The sequence below is a fragment of the Pestalotiopsis fici genome (assembly GCF_000516985.1).
Source record: "Pestalotiopsis fici W106-1 unplaced genomic scaffold PFICI_Scf_8, whole genome shotgun sequence".
Lineage (NCBI taxonomy): Eukaryota > Fungi > Ascomycota > Sordariomycetes > Amphisphaeriales > Sporocadaceae > Pestalotiopsis > Pestalotiopsis fici.
The window spans coordinates 1,121,449-1,142,131 of record NW_006917098.1 but is presented as its reverse complement, the minus strand read 5'-3'; the positions used below and the strand labels follow the sequence as shown (position 1 = coordinate 1,142,131).

Here is a 20,683-nt window from a genome sequence, read left to right as displayed (position 1 = left end):
TGGTCTGTGATCTATATGCTGTGTATGTTGTAGAGGTTAATAGGTATATAGTGCTACTGTGTACGGCGGCAGCAGCAGCAGCAGCACATTTTAGTGCTGTATGTAAGCTCGGTAAAAGCTTGCAACGTACGTAGTGTTGTAGGCTGTGCGGTCTTGCAGCTCGCTTCCTCTTGGCGTTGTCGGGAGTTGGGTTCTAATGGAAAGGGACCCTGAAGGGGAGCTTGGGGAGCGGAGCGCTGGCGGGTGCCATGCCCGCTGTTGCATCCGTCGACTCCACGCCCCGGGGATGAGCTGGAGACCTGAATAAGTGCCGAAAGTACCCAATCATGGCCATCAGTGGAACGACACCACGGTTGGACGCACCTTTGCTGCCCTTCTGTAATCAAACGATGCACAGCTAAGCCATCATGGGTGGCGTCACTTTGTACATGGTTGAAGGGTCCGATGCCGTTGATCATTTCATTCAATACGACGATAGTGGTGTGATGTTGGCGTAGGATGGTACTTGTTCTTTTTTTGTTCGTTATACAATGGATACTCGTTCCTCCTCGGTTACCTAAGCAGGTAGAAGTTTGAGAAGAAAGGACGCTCCACGGAGCTAGGCATAGATGCAGCGTACCTGGAAGGAGATCACATACTATACACGGTAGCAATAGCAGTAGAATATGCACTCTAGTGGTTGGAAGGGTTCACTGGAGCCTGTAGGATCGTCTGATCGCAACGGATGGCCGCAAACACCAGCGATCGTAAGCTAGCTTCATCCAAAGGGGCAAAGAGAGGCACAGGAGACGCGAAATGATAGGATGTCGGGACAATATCCGAGCGATGGTATACATGGTTTGTTAGCGACTCGGAGTTCTCGTCCCTGGCTGGCAAAGGTGGGCAACTAATGTGCGAGGGGCATGTGCGGCTTTCCGACCTGACCAGGTTGTTGGCTCTGCTGCGCTGCTTCTCACGTTATTCTAGAAGGAACGGTACCTGGCCCTAGAGGAAACGACTACTGTAAGGTAAGCAAGGTGTTAGTTAACCCAGTTTTTATTTTTGGCCAGTCTTGTTGCAGCCCGATGGCAATTTGCTTTACCTCGAACCCCACGCGATCAGCCTTGGAGGGGGGGAGGGGGAGGGGGAGGGGCGTTGTAATATTTGTTAGCAGGCTTGGTAGGTATCAGGTAAATAAGAAAGCTGCCCTCGGTGCCTGCTGACGGACGACGGCGGCAGAGGGGAGGCAAGGGCAAGGACGACATTAACTTTTATAATGTAGCACTTGCTATTCCCACTCGCCAAATCCGGAGGCTATCTGAAGGCGATTGGAGTGAGTCAGGTCTATTCTGCCCGGGAAGACGTGATTAGTACATACATATGCAACAAATACGACCTAGTATGTAGGGTTGCAGAGCGTTTTGAGAAGGGAATAAAAAAAAAAGTTGACAAATCTCGTCTGGGCGCCCGAGACCGGGCAAATGTGAGGGGCCAAAAACTCACTAAAAAGTTTGGTTATGACGCTTCAGTTCGTCCAACCACACAATCTAGTCATACCCCAGACTTGTGACACCAACGAACCAGATCGGATTTTTGTCTTACTTGACTCTGCCGCTGCATCGGGAGTCTGTTTGACGAGCAAGGAAAAAGAGCATTACTAGCTTTCTAACATATCCCGTATCCCCTCGCCGCCCTCCGGCTTCCTGTAACCAGCACCTCCGGGCGACGATCTTCATCTCGTGCCTCACCGTCTTGGTTGGAATCCGCACCAGCCCGCTCCTACACACGGCCAAGAATTCTCCGTAGTCTATCCATCTGTACGTTTTGCCTCTCTGCCCGGCTCGGTGCCTCTTCAGCCGACGCAAAGCTAATCTGATTGAGAACAAAGTATCCAAGATGCCTTCTCGTGCAGAAATCACCTACTTTGGTGCTGGCCCGGCGGCTCTGCCCACCGATGTCCTCGAGAGCGCCGCAAGCGCCCTCTTGGACTATCAGGGCACTGGTTTGGGCGTAAGTAGTCGAAATCTGTGGCGTCCTCACCTTTTGCATGTTTTCCTACAAGAGCCTGCCATTGGTATTTCCCGGTCCCGTAATTTTGTCTCGGGAAATATCTGTCTACCTGGTAGTCGTAGCTCGAGCACTTGATGGAAATTTCTACACAATCATGAAAAAATTTGTGAAGCTAACACATTTTGACTGACTAGATTGCTGAGCACTCGCATCGCTCTGCTCTGGCTGCCAAGATCATCGACGAGGCCAAGGCTGACCTGGCCAACTATCTTGATATTCCCAGTGACTATGAGATTTTGTTCATGCAGGGTGGTGGCAGTGGTGAGTTCTCTGCCACCGTCTACAACCTTGTCGGTGCCTGGGTCACCAGGAAGCAGCAGGAGGCCGCGAAACAGGCTGGTGATGATGAGGCCAAGATCGCCGAGATTCTGCAGAAGCAGGTTGCTTCCGAGCTGAAGCTTGACTATGTTGTCACTGGTGGCTGGTCACTCAAGGCTTACCAGGAGGCATGCCGCCTTGTGGGCGAGGAACACGTCAACCTGGTCGCTGATGCCAGAAAGATCAACGATGGCAAAGTAAGTACTCAAATTTGTGTTTAGCTATGATTTCGTGTTTTCGTCTATCACGGTCTCAAGGGCTTCCCTTTCCTTTTGATTACCGTACAACTTACAAATCTCCATATGTCAACAATCAAATCAAAATGCTAACGCATAACCCACCAGTTTGGTAAGATTCCGGAAGAGAGCAGCTGGAAGCTTTCGCAGAATGCGGCCATGGTTTACTACTGCGACAACGAGACTGTTGGTATGTTGATTCATTGTTTTTTCTTCTTGTTTTTTCTCCTTCTCTTCTCCCCTCCTTGCGTATCCCTTGGGAAACCGGCGATTGCAATGATCATCTTCGTGGTCCTTTCGCGTCTTGCAGACATTGATCCACAGAGCGTAAGCGGTAGAATATATCAGAATTGTCATCTTGCGAACAACTCAGGAAGAAAATAAGGAGGAAGAAATGTAGCGGAATAAACAGCGAGAGGAGCTAATGTATTTGAACTCACAGACGGTGTGGAATTTCCCGGTTTCCCACAAATACTGACTCCCAATGCGGACGGCTCCGGCCCCATTGTGGTAGCCGACATGTCCTCCAACATTTTGTCCAGGAGGATTCCGGTCAAGAACTACCACGTCATCTTCTTTGGTGCGCAGAAGAACTTGGGATCTACCGGCATTACGGTCGCCATTGTCAAGAAGGACCTCTTGCCTCCTGTCACTCCTCAGCCATCACCAAAGCTTCTCAGGAAGCTCGGCCTGCCCATCGGACCCATTGTCCTGTCCTACGAGACTATTGCCAAGAACAACAGTCTGTACAACACCCTTAGCATCTTTGATGTGTACATTGCTGGTCAGGTCCTAAAGAAATTGCTCGCCACCTACCGGCAGTACAAGGTCGATGGCCAAGAAGCTGTGGCCAATGAAAAGGCCAAGCTCATCTATGAGGCTCTGGAGGCGTATCCCGAAGTGTACAGAATTGTTCCAGACAAGACTGCACGTTCTCGGATGAACATCTGCTTCAGGATCATCAAGGGCCCCGACACTGATGCGTCTGAGAAGTCTTTCCTGAGCCAATCCAAGGACAAGGGTTTGGAAGGCCTGAAGGGACACCGCAGCGTTGGCGGTATCAGAGCCAGCAACGTTCGTACCCTACACCACCTCTATACACCCTGAAATACACTAACTTTCATGCAGTACAACTCGATTTCACTCGAGGGCGCCCAGACACTTGCGAGCTTCATCAAGTATTTTGGAAGTTTGTAGTCAATTCTTTGCCAATACTGGATTGGAATAGCAAGCACGCATTACCTTTCATCTTTTAGTGTGTCAATGCATGCACCGAGCACCTAGGTAGATCTATTGGTGCGCTAGGCAATGAAAGACTACGAGTTTTCCAAATCTAGGTCCTCGCAAATACATGTTGCAAGGGCGACGAGGAATATGCACACCGCCGGCCACGATAGGGTAGAGCAGAGGATCATTGGTGGAAGCATGATCAATCCATGTATGTTATTGGTATTTAGGGTTCGTCATTGCAGGAAAGTCAAAAGAGGCATCAATGCGGGAAAGGGAAAAGGCGGTTAGGATCCCGATCATTCAACTTTGATCACACATTGCCCTGCCCTTGAACAGGCACATTTGGGCTTGGGAGGAACGAACGGGCTCGAAGCAACGAGCCTTACTCAACGATACTTTTATTGAAATAATCCCGAGTATATTTTGCATCCGTATTATCACAATTGGCTTCGCTTAGCCCGGAGCAAGTTGCCAAAACAACATTGGCTTATCACTTTCGATTTGATTTCGAATGCCGACCCGCCCATATGCATCCGAAAAATTGTCGTGTCCCGATTGGTCCATTGGCCCATTTGAAGAAATAGTTCAAAATGGCAAGAGGCCTCCCGATGACTCAATTCGTTATATCGAGGTTGCCCTATGCCTCGCACACGGCAGTTGTGCCAATTTTGCTTCTTCCGTCTGTTCACGATCCCGAGAGATATCCCGTCTGCGGGGTTTCCACGATGAAACAAAAGCAAATGTAACAAGTATTATGTACTTTAAAGATGTTGTCTTTCTCAATGTATTCGAGGTTTAAGAGACAATGGCATAGTAGGCGGCTTTTCTCGCAAGTTTCTCAATTTTTCGGCCGCCCGTCCAAGCACCTCCGCTCCTAGTCCGGGCCCTTGAGCTCCATATTCGGAGTGCGGCTCGGAAACTTTTCCGGCCTTGTCGCCGCCGCCGCCGCCGGTGCTCGTTGGCTGGCTTGCCCGTCCTGGTTGTGCTACCAGTCAGTACCTTCTCAGTGAGGTTTTGTTTCAGAGCCTGCTTCAATATCTCATGTCGCTTGCATGAAACGGACTGAAAGACTGACTGCCCAAGATAATGAACTCCTACTCTATTCACTAATTCCGCCAAGTGGCCGTTGGTCTACCAGTTTCTGTCATACAAAGATCTAAGTCTGTGCTTATTCTAAAAACTTGGTCAAGCATGAAAGTAGATCACCCCAGCCGCTTCAGCAGCTGTTAGGCCCCCATCTCGGCCTTGAGCCACTCGGGGATTTTAGGCACATTGTCCCATCCATCCAGATATTTGTTCTTTGGAACGTCCGCAGCGGACGGCTTGGCATAGATGGCCGAGACATACCACACAGTTTCTCCCTGCTTGATGGTGTGCTGCAGCGTCGGGATCACGGTGCGGCTCTCGACCAGGTTGGAGTTGGGGTCCGCATTGACCAGCATGGCGCTGCGCTCAACCTGGTCCTCGAGGGCGCGGATGCCCACGGCGCCCTTGGAGACGGCAAAGGCGCCCTGCCGTCCCGGCGACCAGCCTTCCGGTGTGTTGAGATCATAGTTGCCAATGATCTTGGGAAACGTGCCCTCGCCCTTTTCGGCATCGTACGGGTCGAGGTATCTCCCGTCGACGGATCTCTGGTTGCAAATGGCAAAGGCTCCGTCGGCAGTCATGACCTCGCGGCCGGCCTCGATCCGGTGGACGCGGAGGTGCCAGTTGGGCGTCGCCTCCTGGGGCGGGATCAGGATGCTCTTGACCTGGACGTCGGGGTAGGGCTTCCAGACCGAGACCAAGACGGGCTGCTGATTGTCGGTGCCGTCGCCTCGGGACTCGAGCCCGGCGTACTCGGACTTTCTCCGCGTCTTCCAGTACTCGCCGCCGTCGTCCGACAGGCCGAGCTGCGACGCCAGCGCGTACTGCTCCAGGGTGAAGAGACCGGGCGGCACCGAGTATCCATAGGCGCTGCTGTATGCAAACGCTCCGTACTTGGCGTGCGTGCCCTTCATCGGGTAGCTGCAGGCTTGGCCCGACGAGAGGAGCATGCAGTGGCCTCCAAGGTAACTTGCAAAAGCCTCGGTCAGCAACAAACAGTTCGTAGGTCTTGAGTCTTGGAAAGCATTACCTCATGATATGTCCTGGGTGTTTCAACGCCTTTACCTTGGGGATTAGATCTCGAGGAGTCTCCTCCTTTGATGTCCAGAACGGATGCTCGGCGGGTACAGCTAGGCAGATGAATGCCAAGCATGCCCAGTACTAACAGAAATGTCAATTCAAAGTCTTTCGAGAATAATCAGGTCAACAAGGCTTACTGGACTGCCCGGACTGTTGTAGTTTTCTGCCATCTGCGTAATATTTAGCATGCCTTTTTGCAGTCGTGAGGGCCTTTTCTTGGGGCACGATTACTTACATACATATTTGGGTATGAGTACCCAATCGTCAGAGTGCCGCTTGAGCTCCAGATTTCAGGCTGTGTTTGCCAATATCGGAGATGCCTTAGGACAATGCCTTTGACCATGCCCCATGTGAGTGGCTCCGGTAGATCGACTCCTGCGTACGCCAGAGCCCCCCAGAATGAAACCATGGCGAACCGGTAGCCGACACTGCGGCCAAATGGGATGGATCGTCCTGTGTCTTTTGTTCAGAATTGCCATGTCCGAGAAGCGTCGAGTATTGCACGTTACCTTCATCGTCGTAGTAGTGCACAAGGTCGAGTGCAGCAACCTGAGCGCGCTTCTTGAATTCCTTGGCACGTTCGGGGTCTTCTTCACCAGCCAGCTTGGCGTACAAGAGCTGGAGGAAGTGGATCGCAAAGCTTGACGAGTAATAATCCATTTCTATTTCGCCAAGTCAGACTATTTCCCGGGATAGTGGTTTGAATTTGGATAACCTACGATGAATGCCTTCGGGGCCATCATTGGACCACCCTTCACCGCGATAAAAGGTATTGAGATGCTCAATGTCACTATCAAGCCTCTCTTGTGAGAACTTGCCTCCATTTTTCTTTAGTCCCAAGTTTGCAAAGACTCGAAACCAGAGCCAGTTGGTGTTGGGCATACTATTCAAGTCACCTGTTAACAAATTACCGTCATGATTTTACCGTCTTGTCGGTGGAATCGGACATACTTTTTCTCATTGATGGAATTTCCCAGCCAAGCCTCCACATTGCCTCTCTCCCTCTCGTTCATGGACTCCCAAAAGACGGGCGCCACGGCCAGAGCAAAGCCGAGCGGGCACATTTCCACCATTCTCTGGTCATTATCCCGGGGGTAGCCCCAGTACTCGGGGCTGTCCGGGTCGGTTCCGGCCTTGACGCCCTCGACCCACCACTCGGCGCCGCGGTACTCGCCGTCGCCGGCCAGCAGACAGGCCAGGCCCCAGAGCGGCCGGCATATGCCCTCGACCTCGGACGCCGTCTGGTCAAAGCGCACGGCCGTGGCGCCGGGGCAGCGGACCCGGGCCTTGGCGGGCGAGAAGAAGGGCTCGAGCGGATCGAGCAGCGTGCGCAGGAGTTCTTGCACCGAAGCTCGGTCGGTGATGTTTACCTTGGAAAATGGGTGGACGCCATTGTAGCCAAGCACGAGGCCAGTCTGGGAGTCTGAACCCATGGTGATCAACTAATACTGCCAAGTCAAAGAATTTGTAGGCATCAACGATCTTTCGGATGTTTGAAGCTATCTGGAAATACTTGGAAGTAGAAGAGAGGAAATAATTCCTCGTTTCGTTGGTCATTTCATCTTTTACATGAACACCTACTACGCAAGCATGAAATGTATGCTCCGCGACCCCGGTCAAGTTACCCCGAGAATGAGGGGGCAGCTTCGGTCGCGTGGGGTGATGTTCTCGCGGCTAAATGCAATACCACGTCCGTCTACCGGCCCACAGAGGCGGTTTCGCGGGTATATGCGATCGCACGTATGGCGGCGCTCGGTCGGCATTAGTGCAGCTTTGTCAATCTCTGTGGATTCATTTTTCCGTGTTAGTATAGACTTGATTTCGAATCATATACAACTCGGTTGAATTCAGTACTACTACTACTTATTGCACCTCGTTTTTCTACACAATTGAGCATTCCCAGCTGCTTTCCAATCGACAGGCTTGCAGACATGGGTCATGCGAGAGGGTCGCGACAAATTGACATTGTAACCTAGTCTCATGAGCGGGATCAATTCCACCTGTTTTTGCGCCCAACCATATATAAAAGGCTATAGGGCATTTGTTGCGGACTTCAACTCTATAATATAGAACGGACAACACTTTTACCTCAGTAATTCATCCAGGTTAGTCAAATTACCAAAATCGGCCATTGCAAGTGATCCGTTTCCACCAAGAATTCAAAATATTCTTCTCCAGCAACAATATAATGGCCCTCTGTGTGCTTATTTCCCCACCATTCCATCCTTTCACGCCACTTTCCTGTTTCACCATTCCATGAAAAATCGAGGGCTGAAAAAGGAGCATATATTTTGTAGGGGATTGGCGCCATTGCCACAGAAAGCAGCCACTAATACACCACCAAGCTCGTAATCGCTTAGATGAGTGTTGACTTGTGCACCGTGAATGACGAGAGATTTGGCATCCTATCAAACTCTGACTCCGATGGTCTGTCTACCATTACAAACCACCCGATGTGAACGATCAGGCTTTCACGAAGTGATACATACAGGTTCAAGTTCCTCAAATCATAAAGACACTGAATCGTCAAGTATACGCTCGTAAGTGTGATATCAGCAGCCCGCTCTTGCTTGCGCTTGTCAGTAAAATTGTTGCCAGTACATCCGCCTCTTTGATCGGCACCAGATCTTTGCAGCAGAAGTCAAAGAGCGAGAGTAGGCACCTGATTGAAATTTTTGTCCCAATTTCGATGTAAAATCTACATACTCGGTCGACGACCTTGACAAGCTGAAGATCATGCTGGCAGACCCCGATTGGGAGAACATTGTGAGCGCCTCAAAGAGATGTTGGATTAACATGGAGAGATGAACGTACCAAGTCAGGCTCAAGACAACATTTCTTGGGACCGAAGGATTCGTGAATGCCACTACGTATGAGGGCGAGACAAATTACACTTTCACTTGGACTTTGCGACTTCAGCAGTATGCGATGCAGACAGATGAATGGAAACTCATAATTGTGGGGAAGAAAAGTTCACTATAAAGGACCATAACTCAGTCTGGTGGCGCACGGGATTCAAAGCACGAGGTGCGCATAATTGTACACGTAGATGCGAATATGTACGTGTTGCACTGACGTAGTCGGTATACGTCCGAACCCACCGCAGATCACCTGCTCGGGCACATAGTTCGCTCTTCAGCACCTCTCTTTTGTAGCTCAGTTAGATCAACGCAGACTTCTTTCTATGCTTTTTCGATCACATCTTCAGCTTTCTCCCATTCACACGTTGGCTCAGGTGAGAGTATGTACAGAGATTGACTGTATGCATGCAACGGTAAGGGACGGTTCGCAAGGACACAGGGCTCAATGGCGTGATATACAACGGAGCTCGCTACTTCATTTTCGAGCGTCTAGAGATATTCCTATGCAAATGACATCTTTCGTAAGGTTGAAAGCCCAATTTCTTCCAGTCTCTATGATATGGGCTTGGGATATATTCCACCAAGGCCTCCGTCAACAACTTAGCTGTCGGCGCTAGGCTCGTCTTCCAGTTCCACCACTTCCCCTGCGATTGCGGTACCATTGGGTGAAGCAGCATACAGTGACGCGGCGACAGCGATGTTGAAGTAGACCTGTCCTTCTTCTATGCGACGCGTGGACCCAAAGCTCGATAAGTATTGGTGTGGTTGACTCGTTCTCGGAGTCACTTCAACTATATTTCAAGACCAGTCTCAAAATCAGTCTCAAGCCATGGATCGAGGAATGTATAGAGGTGTCCATCTTGTACGTACACCTCTCTCTTGGTATGTTTTGATTTCCCGATCTTTTCCACCACCGAAAACCTTGAATGCCAATTGCGATTGTGGTCGGAAGGGCAAGAGCCAATCCAACAATGCCGATGATGGCGTTGGGCGAAACCTCCATGATGGGATGCAGTGTGAGATTGCTAGCGAGCTGGGAATATTCTGTTTGTTTTGAGCCTGATTAAAAGAATGGTCGTTGTTTTGATAAATGGAAGTGAGTGATGGAAAGCCTAAATGTAAAAGTCAGTAACTAGTAGTGATGACTGACTTGAGTGAGGCATGTCCAAGACCGTCATGCTTCACGAATCAGACTGTGGAAATAGCCAATCAGAAAGAACCTATATTGGCTATGCCTCGTGGTGCAAGCTGTCGAAGAAATTATGATACCTTCTCGCAGACTTGAAGATAATCGGATTGCGGCAATCACCAATCAAAAAACGGCCATGTTTGGGAGCAAGGGTAGACTTTTGAAATGGGCTAATGTAGGCGCGCCCGAGGCGGTGTTGTACTACCCACCATTGAAGTCAGCTCTAATTGGCTTATTCCACAGTCCGAATGCAGCTCGTTACGAAAGGGCTTTGCAGCGTGGCCGGATTGCGGGATGCGCCAATGAGAATCAGACATTGAATACTGTATGTACGTACCTACCTGACCTTGGTATTGAGAAAAGCAGCTTCTCAGTATGGTCGCACAGAGCCTGATGGAGTTCTTTGAGTTGCATAAAACGCCGAGCATCCTTCTCCTTCTATCCGACCCAACCCAACCCATCAGTTACCTCCTAGCAACATCACCCATAACCACAACTTGACACGATGCCATCGAAATCCGAGTGGGAAAGTCAGAAAGATGCCATTCGCGAGCTCTACCTCAATCAGAACTACACGCTCAAGGAGTTGATGGAGCGGATGCACTCCGCTGGCTTCGTTGCGACGTATGTTATCAATGCCCTCGTTGCTAAGGAAACATCTCTCCGACTAATTTTCATTCAGTAAATCGCAATATGAGACCAAATTCAAGGCCTGGGGATTTTCCAAGAACGATACAAATATACCTGCTGCTACGTGGAAGCATGTTGGCTATAAGATAGCAAAGCGGAAGCGCGTAGGCGACAACAGCACCATCTTCATTGATGGTGCAGAAGTCGACCAGAAAAGAGTGAGAAAAGAGATCAGTCGAAACAGGTATTCTACCATTGAGCAGGTGCAACTTGGTCAGTATCACGCAGCGCCCACACATTCACCATGTCTAACCACTTGAGTGCCTACTTATAGAGAGCATCGGCGCACCATCACCTCCGGGACCTTTGATCATGGTCACGAGTCCACCCAACAGTCAACCGGCCTTCACCATCAGCCGTTGGCCGGACAGTCTCCCATGGCTTGCATTTGTCAGATCTCTCAACACTCGTCTAGTCAACCTAAACCTACCACGCCAGGCTCCCGGGGCGTCTCATCAAGAACTGTCTGCACTGCAGTCTAGAGCGCAACATGTTCTTTCATCACCCAATGATGAAATATCTAGTGCGTGGCAGAATTCTGCGTATATCAGCACAGGACGCGACCGAATGAATCTGATTCGCGCCATATTACCTGATCGGCATAGCAAGCAGCGCGCTGCAGAGATTCAGAGTAGCATATCACTTTTGTCCACTACCTCAAGTCACTGGGGTCTCAAGCTCCTAATTTACTTGGCTTCAAACAAATTGTTGCATTCTGGAGACCTTGATAGCATTTGGCGTCTAGTGGAAAAGCCAAGAGTCAAGGAATTGGTGGCCATGTCCAAATCTCTTGATTTAGGTGAAACTTCCCTAAACGCCGTATTGGAGTATATGTTCGAGGCCGGAATCCAGAAACGTCGTACAGATGTCGTGTCGTGGTTGCTTGATGTCGGTATCGATCCGAACAGGAAGATCAGGTCAGACGAATTGCACGGGTCGCATTTACCACTTGTCCTGGTGATGAATGATTGGTATTGGTCCGAGGCAAAATCAATGGTCCGTTTGCTGTTGTCAAAGGGGGCATCGCCAATGCTAAATTGCTGTAAGCAACACGATACAGCATGTCACTTGGCCGCGTTGAACCCCAATTTTCGTGCGGAACATATGGTAATCTTTTTGCTACCCACGCAAAGGCGCGAGCTGTATGCACAATACGACGAATACGAGGGCGAAATAGAGAATTGGGACATGGATACATGGGAGTTTTGGGATGCATGGACGTTCCGACAAACAGAGTTGTTGGCTGGACTGCTTGAGCAGTCTTTTCCAGCACTGTCAACTCTGGTCCTTCCCAAAGCTCTAATTTGGGCAATTAAGTGTCACGATCACGGACTCATTCGGACAATCCACCAATGTGGATATTCAATGAATTGCTCTGACGCCCGTAAAGACTCACCGCTTGCGGTAGCTGTGGCAGAACACTATGGCGAGTTTGATCATAGTTATGTCGGCACTGTTGAACTTCTTTTGGAACTCGGCGCATCACCAAATTACAATCCAAATTCGAGCAGCGATTGTGGCTGTTCCTGGGCCTTACAAACTGCAATACACGGCCACCACCCAGCAAAGGGAGAGTTGGTGGAAATTCTGATCGAAAATGGTGCAAACGTTCATGGTCATGTCTCTTGTGGCCATGAAAACCACCTAAACCTCATGCATTGTGCGCTGAAAGCAGCGGCGGAGGACATCGACCCCAGTCTTGATAAGAAAATCCCAATGCTTCTTTATAATGCTGGGATACCGTTTCACAGAACTTCCCTTGTGGATTTTCTGGAAGATGTTCTTGTCAATTATGAGCTTGCTATTCCAAGATTCGAGGGCTTGCTGTCAACTTTAATTTCAACTACAACAGACTTGACAGTAAAGTCCAAAACAGGATGGACCGCTCTGGACTACTGCCTTGAATTGTGGATACAAGAAGCCTGGGGACCAATGATCGAAAAGGGTGCCGTGTGTTCACCTGGGTATATGCACCGGACTCACCTTGAATCTGCCTTTTGGTTTCGTGACACTGACGCCTTATGGGAAAGAGTCGTAAGGCCCCAAGGCGACGAGAAGAAACAATCCTGGCTATTCTATCGCGTGATCAGAGCCGTTCGTGACAGAGGACAGTGGATAGGACATGGGCTCGTTCCGAACGTGACGGACCTGCTTCACGACTATTGCAAGCTTCCACGCAGCCCGAAAGCTGAGGCTTATATCATCTTACAAGCCTGCGCCACGAAGAATCCGTATGTGATCGGTACCATTTTAGAACGCTTTCCCGACACTTATAGTGATTTTGCCCTCGAGGAACTTATTTGGCTACAGAGGGAAACGGAAAAGAACGTCGACTTTTGGAAATTCATCGAAGAACTGTTGAGACGGCGCTCAAATACCACTTCATCTTTGGAGACGCCTCAGGAAGAACGCATATTCTTCCACGTTGCCTACGAAGTATTGACAGGCAAAGGTGATTCAAGAGTCGTGGAGTGGTTTCACAAGTTTGACAGGGATGCTTTCTGGCGGGCAAACTTCCAACCCTCGGCGTTCTTAATGAATGCACTTTTCAGGCCGCACAAATATTGGTCCGACAGTATGCCAAGCATGTTTTCTAAGCGTAAACCTTCGACATGCTTGGACGATCTCAACGTTAGCCAATGGTGCAAGTATGGCTTCAAGATGAGTACGTATCTAGGTCTATTGGTTGCGTTTATAGGTCGATTGGATCAAATCAGTATTGTCCTGCATCATGGCTTGCGTCTCAACCGGCGATTTGCTTGGTCTTTGACACTTCTGCAATTTGCTATCGCCCGGAGAGACTTGCCAATGAGCCGTCTACTTCTCGACGCAGGAGCCGATGTCGAAGCACGCGCTCCTTGGAGAAATATTCCACGCCATGTTTGGGAGAGGATACCATATGAAATACGTGATGTTCTCACTATTGATGGAAAAGGACGCACTAAAAGAAGGAGTGCGCTTCAGTTAGCCGTTGAGCAAGGCGATCTGCCAATCATTAGGTTGTTGCTGGACTTTGGAGCTGACGTCAATGGTCCTCCCGCGCGCATCCGCGGTGCGACTGCCTTACAAATTGCCTGCATCAAAGGATACATTGATGTTGCGAGACTTCTGATCTCGAAAGGAGCAGACATCAACGCAGCAGGAGCTGAGTGCTGTGGTAGAACGGCGCTGGAAGGTGCAGCCGAGCACGGACGGCTAGATGTGGTATGTCTCTTGCTCGAAAGAGGCTGTCTAGTTCATGATTCTTTCAGAACACAGTATATCCGGGCTGTCAGACTCGCGCAAGTGCAGGCGCACCACACTGTCGCAATGAAACTTCAGGACTACGGCGACTTCACCGATGATGACAATGATGTTTTGAGGAGCGTCAGCCTGACCGACCCCGACAGCGAATCGGAGTCTTCTGATGATCTCGAAGATGACCTACCGAGCACCGAAGCAGTTGGCGAGACTGATTCATACGGCGACATATACTTGAACCCATGGGATTTATGTCCATACAAACTCAACCCTGAGGCTTATTTGGAAGATTTTAGCTCAACCAGTGATGATGAAGAGAAGATATCGTCGGGTGAAGGTACCTCCGAAGCAACCATCAACCACTGTGATATTTTTAAACGAGACCTCGAGCCGGAGAACTTGCAACATGACACTTCGGATGTTTTTTTTGGTTACTGCGGTGATAACGAGGGATTTTGACAATGGTTCATAGTGAAGATGCTGACTTGTTTCCACTTTCTTTGTCGTCATATGTTGGTATTTTACCATTAGTGCTGCAATATCTATCTAATTGTCTTTGTAGTGTATATACTACATAGTATGCCTTTACTTGTTGGTGCGCCCCTCGACTGGGTCGCATATCTATCTGCCTACACGGCGCACGCAAGACACGTAGCTTGCACTCTGGGGCGGAGAGTGGAGGCCTAATCCACTGTATGCTTGGTGGGTGTCTGCAATTGTCCAGACCCTGGTACAAGTCTCTCCTTGGCACTTGCTGTGTTTACCTATACTATAGCCCTGTGTCTCGCCGGTCAACTTCGGCTGAGGGATGATATCCGATAGGCCGTTTGCGGAAGGCAGAACGGTCGGGCGAACCGTCAAACTACCTAGGTAGCGACCGGAGAAGCGGGGCGCTTCCTTACTGTACTCAGACTGACGATGCAATTGTGACCGCTCGCCATTTGGAACCGAAACCCGCAGTTTTAGCCTCCACATCCCGCTGAATACCTGATTTATTTTAAACAATAAAATGCTACAAGAGCTGGCTGTGTATGCAAAGGGCCAATGAGTTGCGGCAGCACGTCCAGTACCTACCACGCCCACGATGACCGCCATAAGATCACGCAGTCTGCCGCCGCACCGTATTACGGGGACAAGAACCGGGGTAGGTCTGTAGGCCCCCAGCTGATGTCAGCGCGCGCCGTAAGCATGACAGGATTCAGGCTTTTAATATATATACATATATATATATTTCATGGCGATAACCCCCACCACAAAAAATTTCAAAAGAGGGATTGACTCCATAACGCTCACAAATCATGTCGAGCAATATATCAGACACCAAGGCTGGCCAGGCCGACGCGCAAACGAGTTCTTTTGCTAAAATATCTAATGTGTGGGATACAGTCAAGCCAAATATTGAGGGGGCCGCGAATTCTGCTGTGCGCCGTGGCAAGGAGTGGTACCAAGTGAGTTGGCTACCTACCTCTCTGAGAGGACGTATGCACTAACTCGCACCCCTTTTGTTCAAAAATGCGGGCGATATAGACAAGTTCCGCCATACCTCTTTGGCCGATCCGTCTTCGTCGATACGTCTGCTGAAGATTGAGCCGGGCCAAGCATCAGACGTGATCCGAGTGTCGCTACACGTGGTCAGCCTGCGCGATAATCCCAAGTACACTGCGCTCTCGTACAAATGGGAGAAAGATTCTCTGATAAATGGGTTTTCGGAAAGATACCTCACATCGCCAGAGGCTGATGAAGGGCTCCTAGATGCCCTAAAGCGGTATATGCGTAGCCCAAAGCAGGCCTATTCCTCCAAGGCCGCCGATGAGGGCATCGAGAAATTGTTTGAAGAACAAAGCGAGTCCGACGAGGAAGAGAGCGACGAGAAAGAGAGTGACGAGGAAGAGGGTGACGAGGAAGAGAGTGACGAGGAAAATTCACCGAAGTACATCATCTGCGATGGACGGAGAAAGGGAATCCAGGCAAATCTATATGATGCTCTTGTTCAGCTGCGAAAATCGCCCAAAGCAGAATTCTACTGGATGGATGCAATATGCTTGGTCCAAAAGAAATGCGATGAAAAAAAAGCACAGCTCCGTATTATGGGAGATATTTACCGCTGTGCCGAGCTGGTTGTAGTTTGGCTTGGACAGTGCCCAATCTTCATATCGCCTGGTATCAAAACCATGTTATCTACCGGGATGACCACGGTTCTTCCTTACTACCATGGTTACGCCCAGTTAGGGCAGCAAGCGCCTCAGACGAAATCTGTTGATGTTAGAAATACGTTGCTTGTAATGAGCATGTTCTACCTCGCGACTCGTGGCTGGTTTGGTCGGCTGTGGGTACTCCAGGAGATCTTGCTTGCAAGAGAGGCCGTATTCATGTTGGGTGAGCATCAGATGGACCAAGGCACAGTACTAGCCGCCATCAATTGGAATGGCGGCTTGCAAGAGGGCGAAGCTGTCATGGGCGGGACTGAGGAGTTGAGATGCCACTACGAGTCCATGGCACGGTATTTCACTCCACATCGGACTGATACGGTCTTGGGGGAGAATAGAAACATGGAGGGGTTGCATGACGATTACGGAGTCGTTGGCAACTGGTTTCTCATCTACTACACGGTCCTCAAGTACATCCCTACCTCTATGCTGAGTCCGCGTCCGTTGTTCAGGCAAGGCTACCGATGGACCTTGGAACAATTCCTGGTCGCATGTAACGCCAGAGACTGGGGGAAAGTGGTAGACTTTGTTATTGGTGGGCTCTCACTCATTCTCCCGGAATCTCTCAAGATCAACCAGGCAATTCAGGTTGACGAGCCGGCGCCTCCGCCATTACCGCCACGGCCTGGTAATTTGGAGCAGGCCATGGTCCGAAGGCCTCAATCAGGGAACGTTCCGAAAGTCAACAAAGGTCGGCTGTGGTCATCTCTAGATGAGCACCTCGACGCCAAAGCGCCAGAGCTCTTCCTAAATCTTGCCGCTTGTCTCCTCTCCCAACCTCATGAGGTCGGTCTCTTATCTGTGGCTGCCATGTTCGGCAATCCTCTCAGTGAAAGGCCAACATGGATCCCACACCCAGAACTCCCAAGAGAGCAAGGCGGAGAGGCTTTTGCTATGCAGAGCGGGAAAGCCTTCGCCGCTTGTACGGAACTTTCGCTGGAGCCGGAGATATCCTCTGACGGCAGAAGCCTCTCCTTGCACGCCGCCAAACTAGACACGATTGAGCACAAGGGTCCGCTCGTGCCACTTTTGCCAACGCCCGAGATAGTCCTCGAATACCTTGAGTTTGCTCTCAAGCTTCCAAAAATCGATCATTTCACAGGCCAGCCCGGCATAGTTGCTTTTGCTCACGCTTCGATTGGAGGGTCCTGGGGTGGTCAGCATCCACCGCCACTAGAGGCAGCAAATGGTTTCTACTACTTCCTTGCCGATATCATACGTGATCTCATCTCGAAGGGAAAGAAACAAGGAAATAAAAAGCCCCAGGCTGTTCCCCCTAGGCCTGCAGCAAGTTCCCAGCCCAATGATACCGGAGGCCAGCAGCAGCCACCATCACAGGATCAAGTGGCCAAGATTACCAAAACCTACCAGGCACTGACAAAAGCCTATCCTGGTCAGCCGTGGCCGCCTCTCAAGAACGAAGCTTTCAGCAAAGATCAGGATGCCCTTTCGGGGCGATACGCTGCAGCAGTGTCACTGGCTGTGATGAGTGGAGGAAGACGACTTTTCATTACTAGAGGTGGCTGCATCGGCTTGGGACCAAATTTGTTGAAGGAAGACGACACTGTTATGCTCGTGCCCGGGTTTTACGTGCCTTATATATTCACGAGTATCGATGAGCATCTCCGTCGAAAGGCAGAGCGCTTACTGGGAAAGCTGCGGGATATCGAGGCCAAAGGCGGCAGTAATAAAGAGCAAGTGGAGGGCATGCAGGCAAAGCTGCAGGAACTCCAAGACCGAATGGGGACACAGGACGCCTGGCGTCTTGTGGGCGAAGCCTATGTTGGGGGGGTCATGAGGGGCGAGGCAATAGAAGAAAACAGGGACAGGTTTGAGAGAATAAGCATTGTTTAGCTCTTCGCCAGTTGCACGCATATTGGCCGAGTACGAAGAGATACTACATGGTGAATAATATACGGTGCACCATTAGTCAAGTCCGTGTTTTCAATATTGGTCCTGACTGCTGAAAGTGCCTATTTACTAGCACAAAGGTTAACGTAGTCTAGACATGATATGCAATGATTTGTATCATAATTCTAATGTTTCAAGAGAACCGCCGATGAAATTTGATTTAAGCTATATGACTGGCTTTTTATCTTCAAACGATTGAAAATGTCTAAGTCGTTTAACACTCAGGAGTAGTCATGTACAGGAAAGGATTGCCGTGATCTTCGCGGATAGCGATGCATTGACAGTGATGTAGAGATACCCGGAGGGTTACACTGATTAGTAACAATTCAGGACCGTATGACGCTCGCCCCATCGAAAAAGAGACTGTGAGTAGATATCTCGCTGGCATAGAGACTTCAGAAAATGAACAATCCTTCGGTCATTGATCGCGTTTGCGCACGATCGTGGCATCATTTCTCAGCAAAGCCAATGAGAAACTCGCCACACAACTGTACGAACCGACCGCGTTGCTCCCAGTGCGACATGTGACTTGCGCCTTCAATCGTCACCCATTTCACCTTTGGAATAGTTCGAAACCATGGTTCAAAGCACAAGTTTTGAACCTCGTCGTTTGTCCCGTTGATGAGCAATGTCGGCACCTCAATGTCGGGCCCAAACAACTTGTACCCTTCCCAGTCCTTGAAGGCTGTTCCGACAACCACGAATTCCGAGGGACCTTGCCTATAGCGTACTATCAGCACTGACGATGCGCCGATATTATGGGGATAGATTGCTTACATGGTGAGATAGGCCGTGGGATCTTCCTTCAGGTGCTTAACAGCAGCCTGCACGGGCTCCGGCATGGGATCGATTCGACAGACATGCTTCTTGTTCCAGACGAGCGAAGCGTTCTGAAACGCCTCGCTCTCATGATCCCCTTTGCGATCGCATTCTTCGAGAGTCTTTCTCGTCTCTTCCGGAAGGCCCACGAGGAGCTCTTTGACGCCTTGCATATGGAGGGGCATGCTGGCCGGCGCGCTCGCGAGGACCAGCTTTTTGAGCCCTGGTGAGCGGCGCCCCGCATAGGTGCTACCCAGCATGCCTCCCCAGCTTGAGCCCAAAAGGTAAAAGCCGCTCTCACGAAGCTTGAGATGGTCGACGAGGTTGTCCAGCTCCTTGACAAAGAGATCAAATGTCCAGAAGGAGTCGTCTCCCATTTTTTCCTGTAGATGCGTCGACCGGCCACAACCAATCTGGTCGTAAAAGATGACAGTCATCCCGTACTTCTCGTGGAGGTCGGTCAGGGATGTCAGATATTCGTGACCGGCGCCTGGGCCGCCATGGAGCACAATTAGAGGCTGAACCTCGGATCCAAGGTCACCAAGAATCTTGTACCATGTTTTACATGGCTTGCCAGCGCCAGGCGCCTCAAAGGCAACTTCACCTTCGACGAAAGATAGTGCGGCCATCTTCCGATTATTTAGTAAGAAGTAGAATGATAAGAAGAGACTAGAACGTCTAGATTGTAGAGACTCAGATACAACTGCTCAAGATCGAGAATTGCAAAGTTTTTTTTCGTTCGTGCTTACCAGGTGCGACAAGACAAGTGCTCACAATGTAAGATGGGCAGGATTGGGGGGGGGGGGGGGGGGGGGGGGGTTCTTTACGCGGGAGAACATGAATTTATCTGTTTTGACGAGTTATCCCGATGAGCCAATTGCAGCAACTACAAAACCCAGATTACCAACTGTAAGTTGCTATGCATGTTGGTGAAGCCTGTATCTAAAACATAAAATTAGAAGGAATAATGCTACGATAAATATGCAGTTCTATGTTGCCTGCAGCCAACAATATACCAACACCTGTGCAAAGTCTGCTGCCGATTCCAATAGCCCCCAGTGGGGACCATGAAACCCCCCGAAGAGCCACTGTGAACGAACAACAACTTTATACCTTGCTTTTACAGCGCACTCTTGTTGTTCTGATCATTTTGGACGCCAGCCAACAGCCCCAAGCCTGAGACCTTCAACTGTAATTTTTTGGTATTTGGCACTGTTGTAGTGTTCAGCATCGAATGATACCAGAGTGCGAGCGTGGAATTATTGCAAGGGGCCTACTGATGATTATTGATTAAACGCACGAGGAGACACATCTTTGATTGATTTAAATGGTACGCAACTTGGTGTCTTAGATGAAAAATACTTGAAAGGCATAGGAAAGGCTGCGTTTCTGAATTCACGCAATTAAACCATTGCCAACAGTTTCCTCTTGACCGAGCTCTTATGTGCGTGCTACCTAAGTCATATATTGATAACCCGCTTCAATCAGCATGGCCGTTCTACTTCTGACATTAAAAAAATGTCGTAATAAGACGCCTTTCCGACCGATTCATAAGATTCGTCAACAATTTAAAAATAACTCTCTTGAAATTCACGTTCAGATCCTCCCATATGCAATCCAGGTTTAAATTTGTAGGTAAGCACGCACACCGTCGAAATAAGAGATTTATAATTGCGTAGATATTCTCTAAGTTTGTGTCAAGAAATATACAAACGGAGGGCAACGACAAGATGTTGTATTATGGTTATATTTTCCCCCGGAAGCCTG

At 49.7% G+C, this 20,683-nt stretch overlaps 5 protein-coding genes across 5 annotated transcripts; 3 read left to right on the top strand and 2 right to left on the bottom strand.

Annotated features, from left to right (window-relative positions):
* Positions 1 to 1,875: 1,875 nt before the first annotated feature.
* Positions 1,876 to 3,800, top strand: PFICI_11025 (uncharacterized protein; the record flags this gene model as incomplete). Its single annotated transcript, XM_007839606.1, has 5 exons — positions 1,876 to 1,989; positions 2,184 to 2,564; positions 2,712 to 2,793; positions 3,046 to 3,677; positions 3,732 to 3,800. 5 exons carry the CDS (start codon positions 1,876 to 1,878, stop codon positions 3,798 to 3,800), a joined length of 1,278 nt encoding a protein of 425 aa, XP_007837797.1.
* A 1,259-nt stretch (positions 3,801 to 5,059) lies between these two features.
* On the bottom strand, positions 5,060 to 7,432 carry PFICI_11024 (uncharacterized protein; the record flags this gene model as incomplete). The annotated part of the gene is made up of 7 exons (XM_007839605.1): positions 5,060 to 5,888; positions 5,950 to 6,080; positions 6,137 to 6,169; positions 6,235 to 6,452; positions 6,509 to 6,661; positions 6,719 to 6,882; positions 6,951 to 7,432. The coding sequence occupies 7 exons, from the start codon at positions 7,430 to 7,432 to the stop codon at positions 5,060 to 5,062; spliced, it is 2,010 nt and encodes a 669-aa protein (XP_007837796.1).
* A 3,122-nt stretch (positions 7,433 to 10,554) lies between these two features.
* Positions 10,555 to 14,438, top strand: PFICI_11023 (uncharacterized protein; the record flags this gene model as incomplete). The annotated part of the gene is made up of 4 exons (XM_007839604.1): positions 10,555 to 10,673; positions 10,732 to 10,952; positions 11,014 to 11,735; positions 11,787 to 14,438. The coding sequence occupies 4 exons, from the start codon at positions 10,555 to 10,557 to the stop codon at positions 14,436 to 14,438; spliced, it is 3,714 nt and encodes a 1,237-aa protein (XP_007837795.1).
* An 839-nt stretch (positions 14,439 to 15,277) lies between these two features.
* On the top strand, positions 15,278 to 18,040 carry PFICI_11022 (uncharacterized protein; the record flags this gene model as incomplete). Its single annotated transcript, XM_007839603.1, has 2 exons — positions 15,278 to 15,458; positions 15,507 to 18,040. The coding sequence occupies 2 exons, from the start codon at positions 15,278 to 15,280 to the stop codon at positions 18,038 to 18,040; spliced, it is 2,715 nt and encodes a 904-aa protein (XP_007837794.1).
* Positions 18,041 to 18,546: 506 nt separating this feature from the next.
* Positions 18,547 to 19,545, bottom strand: PFICI_11021 (uncharacterized protein; the record flags this gene model as incomplete). Its single annotated transcript, XM_007839602.1, has 2 exons — positions 18,547 to 18,817; positions 18,875 to 19,545. The coding sequence occupies 2 exons, from the start codon at positions 19,543 to 19,545 to the stop codon at positions 18,547 to 18,549; spliced, it is 942 nt and encodes a 313-aa protein (XP_007837793.1).
* Between the last annotated feature and the right edge of the window lie 1,138 nt (positions 19,546 to 20,683).